Source organism: Platalea leucorodia, assembly GCF_965183815.1.
Source record: "Platalea leucorodia genome assembly, contig: HAP1_HAP1_SCAFFOLD_629, whole genome shotgun sequence".
NCBI classification, from domain to species: Eukaryota; Metazoa; Chordata; class Aves; order Pelecaniformes; family Threskiornithidae; genus Platalea; species Platalea leucorodia.
The window spans coordinates 3,738-19,608 of NW_028121005.1; the positions used below are offsets into that span (position 1 = coordinate 3,738).

The 15,871-nt window shown below is 71.5% G+C and overlaps 1 protein-coding gene across 1 annotated transcript; it reads left to right on the top strand.

Annotated features, from left to right (window-relative positions):
* Positions 1 to 1,433: 1,433 nt before the first annotated feature.
* Positions 1,434 to 15,132, top strand: LOC309604313 (cell adhesion molecule 4-like; the record flags this gene model as incomplete). The annotated part of the gene is given in 9 exon segments (XM_082339251.1): positions 1,434 to 1,541; positions 6,132 to 6,278; positions 8,598 to 8,750; positions 10,816 to 10,950; positions 11,820 to 11,984; positions 13,418 to 13,508; positions 13,579 to 13,751; positions 15,003 to 15,085; positions 15,087 to 15,132. Coding segments are annotated over 9 exon segments (1,069 nt in total), but the record flags the coding sequence as incomplete, so codon positions are not given.
* Between the last annotated feature and the right edge of the window lie 739 nt (positions 15,133 to 15,871).

Below are 15,871 nucleotides of genomic sequence, written 5' to 3' on the forward strand. Positions count from 1 at the left end.
TAGTGCCGTTTTGGTCTTGTTTTGCCCACTTTAGCCCTGCTTAGCGCTGTTTAGGTGCTGTTTAGCCCCACTTTGGCCCTGTTCAGCGCCGTTTAGGCCCTGTTTAGCACCGTTTAGGCCCCGTTTCCCCTGCTTTGGCCCCATTTAGCCCTGTTTGGGCCCCGTTTCGCGGCGTTTAGGCCCCGGTTCGCCCGGTTTCGCCCCGTTGGGGCCCCGCACCGCGCCCGCCTTCGGCGGGACGTGCCCCGCGTCCCGAGCGCCTTCGCGGGGCGCGGCGGCGGTGGCGGCGGCGGGGACAAAGGGGCGCGAGGGGCCGAGGCGCAGAATGGCGGCCCTGTTCGGCGCTGAGTGCCGGCTTTGTGCCGCGCGCCCGGGGGGGCCGGGGCTGCCATAGAAACGGCCCCCGCCCCGCCAACGCCGGCACCGCGCCGGCAGAGCGGCCGCGCCGGGGGCCCCTCCCATCCCGGGGTCCCTGATCCCATCTTGGGGGGCTCCAGTGTCACCCGGGGGGGGGGGGGGGGGCCAGTCCCATTTTGGGGTCCCTGACCCCATTTTGGGGTGCCCCGATCCCACCCTGGGGGGGTCCTATCCCATTTTGGGGTCCCTGATCCCATTTTGGGGGGCCAAGTCCCACCCTGGGGGCCCCCCCATCCCACCCTGGGGGGCCCTGATGCCATTTTGGGGTGCCCCAATCCTATTTTTGGGGGCCCCAGTCCCATCTTGGGTGCCCCAGTGTCACCCTGGGGGGCCCCCATCCCATTTTGGGGTCCCCAATTCTGATGTTGGGGTCCCCAGTTCTGACTTGGGGGTCCCCAGTCCCACCCTGGGAGGCCCCCGATCCCAAATTAGGGTCCCCGATCCCATTTTGGGGGGGCCCAAATCCCTTTTTGGGGGGGTCTGATCCCATTTTGGGGGGCCCCAGTCCCATCTTGGCTGCCCCAGCGTCACCCTGGGGGCCCCCCCATCCCATTTTGGGGTCCCCAATCCCGACTTGGGGGTCCCCAGTCCCACCCTGGGGGGGGGTCCAATCCCATTTTTGGGGGTCCCTGATCCCATTTTGGGGGGCCCAGTCCCATTTTGGGGTGCCCCGGTGTCACCCTGGGGGGCCCCATCCCATTTTAGGGTCCCTGATCCCATTTTGGGGTGCCCCGTTCTCACTTGGGGGGGGCCCCCCTCCCACTTTGGGGTGCCCTGATCCCACCCTGGGGGTCCCCAAGTCTGGTTTGGGGTCCCCAATCCCCCCCCCCGCCCCCTTGGGGTGCCCCCCCAGCACCCTTGGGTGCCCCCTTTTTCCCTGCCCCCCCCCCCCCTCCAAACCACGGGCCTGTAAACACCAACCCCCCCCCCTTCATCCCCGGGCTCCTCCTCCTCCTCCTCCCCCATTGGCCCAGCCTCTCGCATCTCATCAGCATACATTATCCTCGGGCCCGCAGGTGGGGAGCGGCAGCGGGACGCGGCAGCCGCCATGCAGCCCCCCCCGCGCCCCCCCCTGCGCCCCGCGCTGCTGCCGGGCCTCCTCCTCCTCTGGGCCGCCGGACAGGGTAAGGCACCCCCAAAGCGCCCCCTCCCCCGCCCCCCCCCACCGCCGCAGCCCCCTCCCCCCACCGCCGCAGCGCTGCCCCGTGTCCCCCCCCCCTCCCCCGCTGCGGCCTGGGGGCTCGTCCCCACCCCCGTCACCCCGCTGCCGGCCCCGGCCACCCCCCGCGCCCTCGGCTGTCACTGTCACCCCCCCCGAGCGTCCCGGTGTCCCCAACCCCCCCGGGGGTCACCCCGCGCCCTCAGCTGTCACTGTCACCCCCCCCCCCCCCGAGCATCCCGGTGTCCCCAACCCCCCCGGGGGTCACCCCGCGCCCTCGGCTGTCACTGTCACCCCCCCGAGCATCCCGGTGTCCCCAACCCCCCCGGGGGGTCACCCTGCGCCCTCGGCTGTCACTGTCACCCCCCCGAGCGTCCCGGTGTCCCCAACCCCCCCGGGGGTCACCCCGCACCCTCGGCTGTCGCTGTCACCCCCCCGAGCGTCCCGGTGTCCCCAGCCCCCCCGGGGGGTCACCCCGCGCCCTCAGCTGTCACTGTCACCCCCCCGAGCGTCCCGGTGTCCCCAACCCCCCCGGGGGGTCACCCTGCGCCCTCGGCTGTCACTGTCACCCCCCCGAGCGTCCCGGTGTCCCCAACCCCCCCGGGGGTCACCCCGCGCCCTCGGCTGTCGCTGTCACCCCCCCGAGCGTCCTGGTGTCCCCAACCCCCCCGGGGGTCACCCCGCGCCCTCGGCTGTCGCTGTCACCCCCCCGAGCGTCCTGGTGTCCCCAACCCCCCCGGGGGTGACCCTCGCCCCCGTGGCCGGGTGTCTGTCACCCTCGTGGGCCGGTGACACCCGTGTCCTCGTGGCCAGGTGTCCCCCTCCTCGTGCCGTCGTCCCCGTACCCCTCCGGCCGGGTGTCCCCCGTCCCCTCGCGCGCCGCTGTCCCCTCACCCCCGTGGCCGGGTGTCCCCACGTCCCCGGGGCTGGGTGTCACCTCATCTGCTGGTGACACCCAGACCCTCGTGCCCGGGTGTCCCTCACCCTCGTGTGCCGGTGACACCCGGACCCTCGTGCCCGGGTGTCCCTCACCCTCGTGTGCCGGTGACACCCGGACCCTCGGGGCCGGTTGTCCCTCACCCTCGGGGCCGGTTGTCCCCACGTCCTCGTGCGCTGGTGACACCCTCGTGCCAGTGTCCCCTCGCTCTCGTGCCCGGGTGTCCCTCACCCTCCTGCGCCGGTGACACCCGGACCCTCGCGGCCAGTTGTCCCGCACCCTCGGGGCCGATTGTCCCCACGTCCTCGTGCGCTGGTGACACCCTCGTGTCTGTCCCCGCACCCTCGGGGCCGATTGTCCCTCGCCCTCCTGGCTGGTTGTCCCCGTGTCCTCGCGCGCTGGTGACACCCGTCCCCTCGCGTCTGTCCCCGCACCCTCGTCTCCTTGTCCCCTCGCCCTGGGGACACCCCGCTCCCCACCCTCGCTGCCGAGGGGGTGACATCGCTCCGTCCCTCGCCGTCCCCTCCCGGGTCCCCGCCGAGGTGCCAGGCGGCGCCGGCCTGTCCCCGCGCGGGTGACACAGAAAAGGGCCATTGTCACCCCCCTCCCCCCACCCGGCGCCCACTCGGGGGGACCCGGGCGCGCGTGGGGGGGTGACGGCGGGAACAAAGCGTCCCCTTGTCCCCGTGTCACCTCCGCGGGCAGCACCCGCACCCCCGGGAACCCCCTGGGGACGGGGGTGACCTTGGCGCGGTGACGACCTTGGCGGTGACGGTGACGCCGCGGTCGCCGTGGAGACCCTGGGGGTGTGTGGAGGGGATTGTGCTGACACAGCGAAAAACGCGCTGTCACCCCCCCCCCCCCCTTCGTGGTGTCACACCCCCCCGGTGACAGCCCGGCATCGTCACGGCAACCGGAGGTGACGCCGAGGACCCTAACGAGGGGACAGGGACGGGCGGGGGGGGGCCAGGACGCTGTCACCGTCCCCGAGCTGCCACCGCCGGCGGCCCACGTGTGTCACCGGTGTCGGGGTCCCCCGCGGCGGTGTCCCCGGTGTCCCCGTCCCCGCTGTCGGTGTCCCCAGCACCCCCGGTGTCACCATCCCTGGTGTCGGCGTCCCCACTGATGGTGTCCCCGGTGTCACCGTCCCTGATGACGGTGTCACCGTCCCTGGTGTCGGTGTCCCCACTGATGGTGTCCCCGGTGTCCCTGACCCCGCTGTCGGTGTCCCCAGCACCCCCGGTGTCACCGTCCCTGGTGTCGGTGTCCCCAGTGTCACCGTCCCTGATGACGGTGTCACCATCCCTGGTGTCTGTGTCCCTGGGTTCCCTGGTGTCACCGTCCCCGGTTTCGGTGTCCCCGGTGTCACCATCCCTGGTGTCAGTGTCCCCACTGACGGTGTCCCCGGTGTCACCGTCCCCGGTGCCGGTGTCCCTGGGGTCTCTGGCACCCTGGTGCGGGTGTCCCCGACGATGGTGTCCCCGGTGTCCCCGGTGTCACCGTCCCCGGTGCCGGTGTCCCTGGGGTCTCTGGCACCCTGGTGCGGGTGTCCCCGACGATGGTGTCCCCGGTGTCCCCGGTGTCACCGTCCCCGGTGCCGGTGTCCCTGGGGTCTCTGGCACCCTGGTGCGGGTGTCCCCGATGATGGTGTCCCCGGTGTCCCTGTCCTGGTGCCGTTGTTGTGTCCCTGGCCCCCCTGGTGTCCCCGGTGTCACCGTCCCCAGCCTCAGTGTCCCCAGCGTCCCTGGTGTCACCGTCCCTTGCTGTGGTGGCCCCAGTGACGGTGTCCCCGCTGTCTCCAGCACCCTGGTGTCGGTGTCCTCGGTGTCCCTGGTGTCCCCAGCACCCTGTAACGGTGTCCCCACTGTCCCCAGTACCCTGGTGTCGGTGTCCCCACTGTCCCCAGCACCCCGTGACGGTGTCCCCAGTGTCAGTGTCCCCAGTGTCGGTGTCCCCGCTGTCCCCAGCACCCCAGTGACGGTGTCCCCGGTGTCAGTGTCCCCAGTGTGGGTGTCCCCAGTAACGGTGTCCCCGGTGTCCCCAACACCCTGTAACAGTGTCCCCGCTGTCCCCAGCACCCCAGTGGCGGTGTCCCCGGTGTGGGTGTCCCTGGTGTCGGTGTCCCCAGTAATGGTGTCCCTTGTGTCCCCAGCATCCCAGTGATGGTGTCCCTGGTGTCCCCAGTGTCCCCAGTTCCCCGTAATGCTGTCCCTGCTGTCCCCAGCACCCAGCGATGGTGTCCCCGGTGTGGGTGTCCTCAGTAACGGTGTCCCCGGTGTCCCCAGCACCCCGTGACGGTGTCCCCAGTGTCCCTGACACCCTGGTGTGGGTGTCTTCAGTGTCGGTGTCCCCAGTGACGGTGTCCCCACTGTCCCCAGTGTCCCCAGCACCCCGTAACGGTGTCCCTGCTGTCCCCATTGTCCCCAGTACCCTGTAACGGTGACCCCGGTGTCCCCAGCACCCCAGTGATGGTGTCCCTGATGTCCCCACTGTCCCCAGCACCCCGTAACGGTGTCCCCGGTGTCCCCAGCACCCAGTGTCGGTGTCCCCCTGTCCCCAATACCCCATAACAGTGTCCCCGCTGTCCCCAGCACCCCGTACCGGTGTCCCCAGCACCCTGTGACGGTGTCCGCAGTGTCCCCAGCACCCTGTGTCGGTGTCCCCCTGTCCCCAGCACCCCAGTGACGGTGTCCCCGGTGTCAGTGTCCCCAGTGTGGGTGTCCCCAGTAACGGTGTCCCCGGTGTCCCCAACACCCTGTAACAGTGTCCCCGCTGTCCCCAGCACCCCAGTGGCGGTGTCCCCGGTGTGGGTGTCCCTGGTGTCGGTGTCCCCAGTAATGGTGTCCCTTGTGTCCCCAGCATCCCAGTGATGGTGTCCCTGGTGTCCCCAGTGTCCCCAGTTCCCCGTAATGCTGTCCCCAGCACCCAGCGATGGTGTCCCCGGTGTGGGTGTCCTCAGTAACGGTGTCCCCGGTGTCCCCAGCACCCCGTGACGGTGTCCCCAGTGTCCCTGACACCCTGGTGTGGATGTCTTCAGTGTCGGTGTCCCCAGTGACGGTGTCCCCACTGTCCCCAGTGTCCCCAGCATCCCGTAACGGTGTCCCTGCTGTCCCCAGCATCCCGTACCGGTGTCCCCAGCACCCCGTGACGGTGTCCCCCTGTCCCCAGCACCCCGTACCGGTGTCCCCAGCACCCCGTGTCGGTGTCCCCCTGTCCCCAGCACCCCGTACCGGTGTCCCCAGCACCCCGTGTTGGTGTCCCCCTGTCCCCAGCACCCCGTACCGGTGTCCCCAGCACCCACTGTCAGTGTCCCCGTCCCCAGCACCCCGTGACGGTGTCCCCCTGTCCCCAGCACCCCGTACCGGTGTCCCCAGCACCCCGTGTCGGTGTCCCCCTGTCCCCAGCACCCCGTACCGGTGTCCCCAGCACCCAGTGTCAGTGTCCCTGTCCCCAGCACCCAGTGTCGGTGTCCCCCTGTCCCCAGCACCCCGTACCAGTGTCCCCAGCACCCAGTGTCAGTGTCCCTGTCCCCAGCACCCCGTACCGGTGTCCCCCTGTCCCCCGCCGCCCGGGCCGCTGGCGGCCGCTCGGGTGACGCCGCCGTGTCCCCGTCCCCAGGGCGGGCGCAGGAGGTGCAGGCGGAGAACGTGACGGTGCTGGAGGGCGGCACGGCGGAGATCACCTGCCACCTGCACCAGTACGACGGCTCCATCGTCGTCATCCAGAACCCCGCCCGCCAGACCCTCTTCTTCAACGGCACCCGCGGTGCGGCCCGGGGCGGCCCGGGGGGGCCACGGGGACCTTGGGGTGGCCACGGGGACCTTGGGGTGGCTGTAGGAGCCTTGGGGTGGCTGTAGGAGCCTTGGGGCGGCCACGGGGACCTTGGGGTGGCCACGGGGACCTTGGGGCAGCTGTAGGAGCCTTGGGGTGGCCATGAGAACCTTGGGGTGGCCATGGGGACCTTGGGGTGGCCATGGGGACCTTGGGGCGGCTGTAGGAGCCTTGGGGCGGCCACGAGAACCTTGGGGTGGCCACGGGGACCTTGGGGTGGCCATGGGGATCTTGGGGTGGCCATGGGGACCTTGGGGTGGCCACGGGGACCTTGGGGTGGCTGTAGGAGCCTTGGGGTGGCCACGGGGACCTTGGGGTGGCCATGGGGACCTTGGGGTGGCTGTAGGAGCCTTGGGGCGGCCACGGGGACCTTGGGGTGGCCACGGGGACCTTGGGGTGGCTGTAGGAGCCTTGGGGCGGCCACGGGGACCTTGAGGTGGCCACGGGGACCTTGGGGTGGCCACGGGGACCTTGGGGTGGCCATAGGGACCTTGGGGTGGCCACGGGGACCTTGGGGTGGCTGTAGGAGCCTTGGGGTGGCCATAAGGACCTTGGGGTGGCCCTGGGGTGGCCGTGGGGACCTTGAGGTGGCCATAAGGACCTTGGGGTGGCCTTGGCGTGGCCATGGGAACCTTGAGGTGGCCCTGGGGTCCTTGGGGTGGCCTCTGGGTGGCCCTGGGGTCCTTGGGGTGGCCCTGGGGTCCTTGGGGTGGCCATGGGGACCTTGGGGTGGCCATGAGAACCTTGAGGTGGCCATGAGGACCTTGGGGTGGCCCTGGGGTCCTTAGGGTGGCCTTGAGGTGGCCATAGGGACCTTGGGGTGGCCACAGGGACCTTGGGGTGGCTGTAGGAGCCTTGGGGTGGCCATGAGAACCTCGAGGTGGCCCTGGGGTCCTTGGGGTGGCCTCTGGGTGGCCCTGGAGTCCTTGGGGTGGCCTTGAGGTGGCCATAGCGACCTTGGGGTGGCCATGGCGTGGCCATGGGAACCTTGAGGTGGCCCTGGGGTCCTTGAGGTGGCCGTAGGGACCCTGAGGTGGCCCTGGGGTCCTTGGGTGGCCATGGGGACCTTGGGGTGGCCCTATGGTGGCCACGGGGCTCCAAGGTGGCGTCTGGGTGGCCGTGGGGTGGCTGTGGAGACCCTGGGGTGGCCCTAGGGACATTGTGGTGGCCGCATGGTGGCCATGGGGCTCCAAGGTGGCCCTGGGGTGGCCATGGGTGGCCGTGGGTGGCTGTGGTTGACTGTGAGGTGGCCATAGGGGCCCCGTGGTGGCCACGGGTGGCTCCAGGGTGGCCACAGGGGCCCTGCGGTGGCCATGGGTCCCTGTGGGTGGCTGTGGTTGGCTGTGAGGTGGCCATAGGGGCCCTGTGGTGGCCGTGGGTCCCCATGGGTGGCCATGGCTGGCTGTAGGGTGGCCATAGGGGCCCTGTGGTGGCCATGGTGGCTGTGGGTGGCCGTGGGTGGCCACAGGGGCCCTGTGGTGGCCATGGGTGGCTGTGTGTGGCTGTAGGGTGGCCATAGGGGCCCAGTGGTGGCCATGGGTGGCCGTGGGTTGCCATGGGTGGCTGTAGGGTGCCCACAGGGGCCCTGTGGTGGCCGTGGGTGGCTGTAGGGTGGCCACAGGGGCCCTGTGGTGGCCATGGGTCCCCATGGGCGGCTGTAGGGTGGCCATGGGTCCCCATGGGTGGCCATGGGTCTGTGTGGGTGGCCGTGGTTGGCTGTGAGGTGGCCATAGGGGCCCTGTGGTGGCCATGGGCGGCTGTAGGGTGGCCATAGGGGCCCTGTGGTGGCCGTGGGTGGCCGTGGGTTGCCATGGGCGGCTGTAGGGTGCCCACAGGGGCCCTGTGGTGGCCGTGGGTGGCTGTAGGGTGGCCACAGGGGCCCTGTGGTGGCCATGGGTCCCCATGGGCGGCTGTAGGGTGGCCATGGGTCCCCGTGGGTGGCCATGGGTGGCTGTAGGGTGGCCATGGGTCCGTGTGGGTGGCCGTGGTTGGCTGTGAGGTGGCCATAGGGGCCCTGTGGTGGCCATGGATGGCCGTGGGTGGCTGTAGGGTGGCCACAGCGGCCCTGTGGTGGCCATGGGTGGCCATGTGTGGCTGTAGGGTGGCCATAGGGGCCCTGTGGTGGCCGCGGGTGGCCGTGGGTTGCCATGGGTGGCTGTAGGGTGGCCATAGGGGCCCTGTGGTGGCCGTGGGTGGCCCCAGGGCCCCAGCGGTGGCCGCGGGCGAGTGACGCGCTGTCCCCGCCGGCCCCAGCGCTGAAGGACGAGCGGTTCCAGCTGGCGGAGTTCAGCCGGCGCCGCCTGCGCCTGCGCCTGGCCAGCGCCCGCCTGGAGGACGAGGGCGGCTACTTCTGCCAGCTCTACGCCGACGACACCCACCACCAGATCGCCACCCTCACCGTCCTCGGTAGGGACGCGCGGGGACACGCGGGGACGCGCGGGGACGTCGGGGACGCGGGGGGACGTCGGGGACGCGCGGGGACGTTGGGGGGACGCGGGGACATGGGGGACGCGGGGGCGGTTCCGGCCTCTGCCACCCTCCAGACACCCAAACCTGGATCGGCGGTGTCCCTGGGGACGCGTGGGGACACTTGGGGACATTTGGGGACACTTGGGGACATTTGGGGACACGTGGGGACGTTTTGGGGACACGTGGGGATGTTTTGGGGACATTTGGGGACGCGTTAGGGACACTTTGGGGGGGGGGAACGCGGTGGCAGCTCCTGCCCCCACCGCTCCCGACAGACCCAAACCCAGATCAGCGTCGTCCCTGGGGACACTTGGGGACACTTGGGGACACGGGGGAGCCGTGGGGACACTTGGGGACATGGGGGGGACATTGGGGACACTTGGGGGGACATGGGGGAGCCATGGGGACACTTGGGGACATGGGGGGGACACTGGGGACATGGGGCAGACATGGGGGGACATTGGGGACACGGGGGGACATTTGGGGACACTTGGGGACATGGGGGAGCCATGGGGACACTTGGGGACATGGGGGGACATTGGGGACACGGGGGGACATTTGGGGACACTCGGGGACACGGGGGAGCCATGGGGACACGTCCCCCCGTCCCTCACCCCGTGTCCCTCGTCCCCCTGTCCCTCCCCGTGGCCTCGTCCCCACCCCTTGTCCCCCTGTGCCCCCTTGTCCCCTGTCCCTTGTCCCCCCGTCTGCTGTCCCTTGTCCCTCTTGTCCCCATGTCCTGTGTCCCCCTGTCCCCCCGTGTCCCCCTGTCCCTCCCCATGGCCTTGTTCCCCATCGCCGTCCCTTGTCCCCCCTTGTCCTGTGTCCTTGTCCCCCTGTCCCCATGTCCCTTGTCCCCTTGTCCTGTCCCCATGTCCCTTGTCCCCCTGTGTCCTGTCCCCATCCCCTGTCCTGTCCCCCGTCCCCTGTCCCCATGTCCCTGTCCCCTTGTCCTTCCTGTCCCCATGTCCCCTGTCCCTCCTGTCCCCTTGTCCCCCATCCCCTGTCCCCCCGTCCCCCTGTCCTGTCCCCATGTCCCTTGTCCCCTGTCCCCTGTCCCTGTCCCCCTGTCCTGTCCCCATGTCCCTTGTCCCCTTGTCCTGTCCCCATGTACCTTGTCCCCCTGTGTCCTGTCCCCATCCCCTGTCCTGTCCCCCGTCCCCTGTCCCCATGTCCCTGTCCCCTTGTCCTTCCTGTCCCCATGTCCCCTGTCCCTCCTGTCCCTGTCCCCCTGTCCTGTCCCCATGTTCCTTGTCCCTCCTGTCCCCCTGTCCCTGTCCTTATGTCCCCCTGTCCTGTCCCCATGTCCCTTGTCCCTCCTGTCCCCCTGTCCCTGTCCTTATGTCCCCCTGTCCTGTCCCCCTGTCCCCTGTCCTGTCCCCTTGTCCCCCCTTGTCCCCCTGTCCCCCTGTCCTGTCCCTTGTCCCCCTGTCCTGTCCCCATGTCCCTTGTCCCCCTGTCCTGTCCCCTGTCCTGTCCCCTTGTCCCCCCTTGTCCCCCTGTCCCCCTGTCCTGTCCCCATGTCCCTTGTCCCCCTGTCCTGTCCCCCTGTCCCCTGTCCTGTCCCCATGTCCCTTGTCCCCTTGTCCTGTCCCCCTGTCCCCCTGTCCTGTCCCCATGTCCCTTGTCCCCCTGTCCTGTCCCCCTGTCCCCTGTCCTGTCCCCATGTCCCTTGTCCCCTTGTCCTGTCCCCCTGTCCCCCTGTCCTGTCCCCATGTCCCCCCCGTCCCCCTGTCCTGTCCCCCTGTCCTGTCCCCCTGTCCTGTCCCCGTGTCCCCCCCTGTCCCTGTCCCCATGTCCCCCCTTGTCCCCATGTCCCCCTGTCCTGTCCCCATGTCCCCCTGTCCTGTCCCCATGTCCCCGTGTCCCCCCGTCCCTGTCCCCCTGTCCTGTCCCCCCGTCCCTGTCCCCCTGTCCCCCTGTCCTGTCCCCGTGTCCCCCCGTCCCTGTCCCCCTCTCCCCCTGTCCTGTCCCCGTGTCCCCCCGTCCCTGTCCCCCCCAGTGCCCCCCGAGGCCCCGGTGGTGGAGGCGGCGGAGGCGGCGGTGGAGGGGGGGGAGGTGGAGCTGAGCTGCCTGGTGCCACGCGCGCGGCCCCCGGCCACCCTGCGCTGGTACCGCGACCGCCGCGAGCTGCAAGGTGACCGCGGGGGGACGGGGGGCGGGGGGGCCACAGGGGGACACGGGGGGACACGGGGGGACAGGGGGGGCTTGGGGACATGGGGGACACGGGGGGGACAGGGGGGGCTTGGGGACACGGGGGGACATGGGGGACACGGGGGGGACACGGGGGGCTTGGGGACATGGGGGACATGGGGGACACGGGGGGGACACGGGGGGGCTTGGGGGGACATGGGGACATGGGGGACAGGGGGGGCTTGGGGACACGGGGGGACATGGGGACATGGGGGGCTTGGGAGGACATGGGGGGCTCGGGGACATGGGGACATGGGGACATGGGGGGCTTGGGAGGACATGGGGGGCTCGGGGACATGGGGACATGGGGGGCTTGGGGACATGGCGACGGGGGACACAGGGGGCTTGGGGGGCTTGGGGACACGGGGGGACATGGGGGGCTTGGGGACACGGGGACATGGGGACAAGGGGGGACGGGGGGGCTTGGGGACATGGGGACAGGGGGGGACGGGGGGCTTGGGGGGCTTGGGGACACGGGGGGACATGGGGACACGGGGGGACACGGAGGGACATGGGGGGATGGGGGGGCTTGGGGACATGGGGGGACACGGGGGACATGGGGGGCTTGGGGACACGGGGACAGGGGACATGGGGGGACGTGGGGGGATGTGGGGGGACACAGGGGGCTTGGGGACAGAGTGGGGACCCAGGTGGGGACATGGGGACGTTGTTTGGGGACACGGTGAGGACGCGGGGCCTGGGACAGTGACACGGGGACCCCGCTGGGGTTTGGTGCCCCCTGTCCCCCCCTGTCCCCCTGTCCCCGTGTCCCCCCGTGTCCCCCCCCCGTCCCCCCCCGTCCCCCCGTCCCAGGCTCGAGCAGCCGGGAGCAGCGGGGGAAGGTTTTCCTGCAGCGCAACGTCCTGCGCCTGCGGGTGGAGCGCAGGGACCACGGCGCCATCGTCACCTGCGAGGCCACGCACCCCGCCCTGGCCCGCGGCCAGCGCCGCCAGACCCAGTACGCGCTGGACGTCCAGTGTGAGTGCCGCTGGGGGCACTGGGGGGACTGGGGGCACTGGGGGGACTGGGCCAGCGCCGCCAGACCCAGTACGCGCTGGACGTCCAGTGTGAGTGCCGCTGGGGGCACTGGGGGCACTGGGGGCACTGGGGGGACTGGGCCAGCGCCGCCAGACCCAGTACGCGCTGGACGTCCAGTGTGAGTGCCGCTGGGGGCACTGGGGGCACTGGGGGCACTGGGGGGACTGGGCCAGCGCCGCCAGACCCAGTACGCGCTGGGCGTCCAGTGTGAGTGCCGCTGGGGGCACTGGGGGCACTGGGGGGACTGGGCCAGCGCCGCCAGACCCAGTACGCGCTGGGCGTCCAGTGTGAGTGCCGCTGGGGGCACTGGGGGCACTGGGGGGACTGGGCCAGCGCCGCCAGACCCAGTACGCGCTGGACGTCCAGTGTGAGTGCCGCCGGGGGCACTGGGGGCACTGGGGGCACTGGGGGGACTGGGCCAGCGCCGCCAGACCCAGTACGCGCTGGACGTCCAGTGTGAGTGCCGCTGGGGGCACTGGGGGCACTGGGGGCACTGGGGGCACTGGGCCAGCGCCGCCAGACCCAGTACGCGCTGGACGTCCAGTGTGAGTGCCGCTGGGGGCACTGGGGGGACTGGGGGGACTGGGGGCACTGGGAGGGGGTGACATCAGAGCAGGTGGTGATGTCATGGGGGGGGGGGATGTGACGTCCTGTCGGGGTGACGTCACGGCAGGGGTGATGTCATGGTGGCGGGTGATGTCATGGCGGCGGGTGATGTCATGGCGGCTGGTGATGTCATGGTGGTGGGTGAGGTCATGGTGGGGGGTGACGTCATGGCAGGCGGTGATGTCACTGTGGTGGATGATGTCATGGCGGGGGGTGATGTCACAGTGGCGGGTGATGTCATGGTGGGCGGTGACATCACGGCAGGGGGGTGACATCATGGCGGGGGTTGATGTCATGGTGGGGGATGATGTCCTGTCAGGGGGTGACATCACAGTGAGTGGTGACGTCATGGCGGGGGGTGACGTCATGGCGGGGGGTGGTGATGTCACAGTGGGGGGCGACGTCACTGTGGGGGGCAATGTCACGGCGGGGTTGATGTCATGGTGGCGGGTGACGTCACGGCGGGGGGCGGTGTCCTGGTGGGAGTGATGTCACGGCGGGGGGCGGTGACGTCACGGCGGGGGGTGGTGATGTCACTGCAGGGGGGCGACGTCACGGTGGCGGGTGATGTCACGGCGGGGGGTGATGTCACGGTGGGGGGTGGTGATGTCCTGGCAGGGGGTGATGTCACGGCGTGGGGAGGTGACGTCACGGTGGGGGGCGGTGATGTCACGGCGGGGGGGCGACGTCACTGCAGGGGGTGACGTCGCGGCGGGGGGCGGTGACGTCGCGGCGGGGGGCGGTGACGCGCCTGCCCCTGCCCGCAGACGCCCCGTCGGCGCGCATCCAGGCCTCGCAGGGGGTCCTGCGGGAGGGCGACACCCTGGTCCTCACCTGCGCCGTCAGCGGCAACCCCCGGTGAGTGCGCGGGCGGGGCGGGGCGGGGCGGCGGCCGCGACGCCCCGGTGACGCCGCCGCCGCCCCCCAGCCCCACCGACATCGCCTGGAGCCGGGGGAACGAGTCGCTGCCGGCGCGGGCGCGGGCCGAGGGCGCGGTGCTGACGCTGCCGGCGCTCGGCCCCCAGGACAACGGCACCTACAGCTGCCAGGCCGCCAACGCCCACGGCCGCGCCGCCGCCCACTACCTCCTCGTCGTCTACGGTGAGCACCCCCGGCGCCCCACGGCGCCCCACGGCGACCCACGGCGCCCCACAGCGCCCCATAGTGACCCAGAGCGACCCATAGCGACCCAGAGCGCCCCGCCACTGCCCCACAGCGACCCATAGCGGCCCATAGCGCCCCATAGCAACCCAGAGCGCCCCGCCGCTGCCCCACAGCGACCCACAGCGACCCATAGCGACCCAGAGCGCCCCGCCGCTGCCCCATAGTGACCCAGAGCGACCCAGAGCGCCCCACCGCTGCCCCACAGCGCCCCATAGCGCCCCGCCACTGCCCCATAGCGACCCAGAGTGCCCCAGAGCGCCCCGCCGCTGCCCCACAGCGACCCATAGCGCCCCGCCACTGCCCCATAGCGACCCAGAGTGCCCCAGAGCGCCCCGCCGCTGCCCCACAGCGACCCAGAGCGACCCAGAGCGACCCATAGCAACCCATAGCGCCCCGCCACTGCCCCACAGCGACCCATAGCGACCCAGAGCGACCCAGAGCGACCCATAGTGACCCACAGCGACCCAGAGCGACCCATAGCGCCCCGCCGCTGCCCCACAGCGACCCAGAGCAACCCAGAGCGACCCATAGCGCCCCGCCGCTGCCCCATAGCAACCCAGAGCGACCCAGAGCGACCCATAGCGACCCACAGCGACCCATAGTGTCCTGCGGCTGCCCCATAGCAACCCATAGCGCCCCGCCACTGCCCCATAGCGACCCACAGCGACCCATAGCACCCCGCCACTGCCCCATAGCGACCCAGAGTGCCCTAGAGCGCCCCGCCACTGCCCCACAGCGCCCCAGAGCAACCCATAGCGACCCATAGCGACCCATAGCGTCCTGCCGCTGCCCCACAGCGACCCATAGCACCCCGCCACTGCCCCATAGCGACCCAGAGTGCCCCAGAGTGCCCCATAGCGCCCCACCGCTGTCCCATAGCACCCCATAGCACCCCACGGCTGCCCCACAGCTCCCCGTGCCCCATGGCTGCCCCATGGCTCCCCTCTGGCTCCCTGCGCCCCATGGCCCCCCCCCCGTCTCCCTGCACCCCATGGCTGCCCCACGGCTCCCCACACCCCACGGCTGCTCCACGGCTGCCACCCAGCCCCCTGTGCCTCATGGCTGCCCCACGGCTGCCCCATGGCTCCCTGCACCCCACGGCCGCTCCCCGGCTCCCCGCGCCCCCCCGGCCGCCCCCCGGTGCCCGCCGCGCCCCCCGCCGTGCCCCACGCGCGCTGTGCCCCGCAGAGCCGGGGGCGGTGGTGGCGGCGCAGCGGGCGGTGCCCTACGCCATCGTGGGGGGGGTCCTGGCCCTGCTCGTCTTCCTGCTGGGCGCCCCTCCTGGGCACCGCCCTCTGGTGCTCCATCCGCCAGAAAGGTGGGCGGGGGCCGAGGGGGCGGGGCCGGGGGGCGGGGCCGCGGGGGGGCGGGGCCGCGGGGGGCGAGGGCTGGGGGGCAGGGGGGTGGGGAGGGAGGTTGGGGGGCTGGGGAGGGGCTTGGAGGGGCGGGGCTTGGGGAAAGGGGTGGGGCTTGGGGAGAAAGGGGTGGGGCTTGGGGGAAAGGGGCGGGGCTTGGGGAGAAAGGGGTGGGGCTTGGGGAGAGGGGCGGGGCTTGGGGAGAAAGGGGGTGGGGCTTGGGGAAAGAGGTGGGGCTTGGGGAAGGTGGGGATTGGAAGGGGGTGGGGCTTTGGGGAAGGGGCGGGGCTTGGGGATGGGGTGGGGCTTGGGGAGAAAGGGGTGGGGAGGGGCGTGGCTTTGGGCGAAAGGGGCGTGGCTTGGGGAAACGGGTGGGGCTTTGGGAGGGGGCTTTGGGGAGAGGGGGCGGGGCTTGGGGAGGGGGTGGGGCTTGGGGAAGGGGGTGGGGCTTGGGGAGGGGGCGTGGCTTGGGGGGAGGGGGGCGTGGCCCGGCGGTGGGGCAGGGAATGAGAAGGGGGCGTTGGGGGGCGAGGGTGGGGCTGGAGAAGGGGGGCGTGGCCTGGGGCAAGGGGCGTGGCCATGCTGTGCGGGGCGGGGCTTGGTGCGGGGGCGGGGTTTGCCGGGAAGGGGCGGGGCCGGGGGGCGGGGCGGGGGCGGGGCGTGGCTGACGGGCGGCGCAGGGTCGTACCTGACGCACGAGGC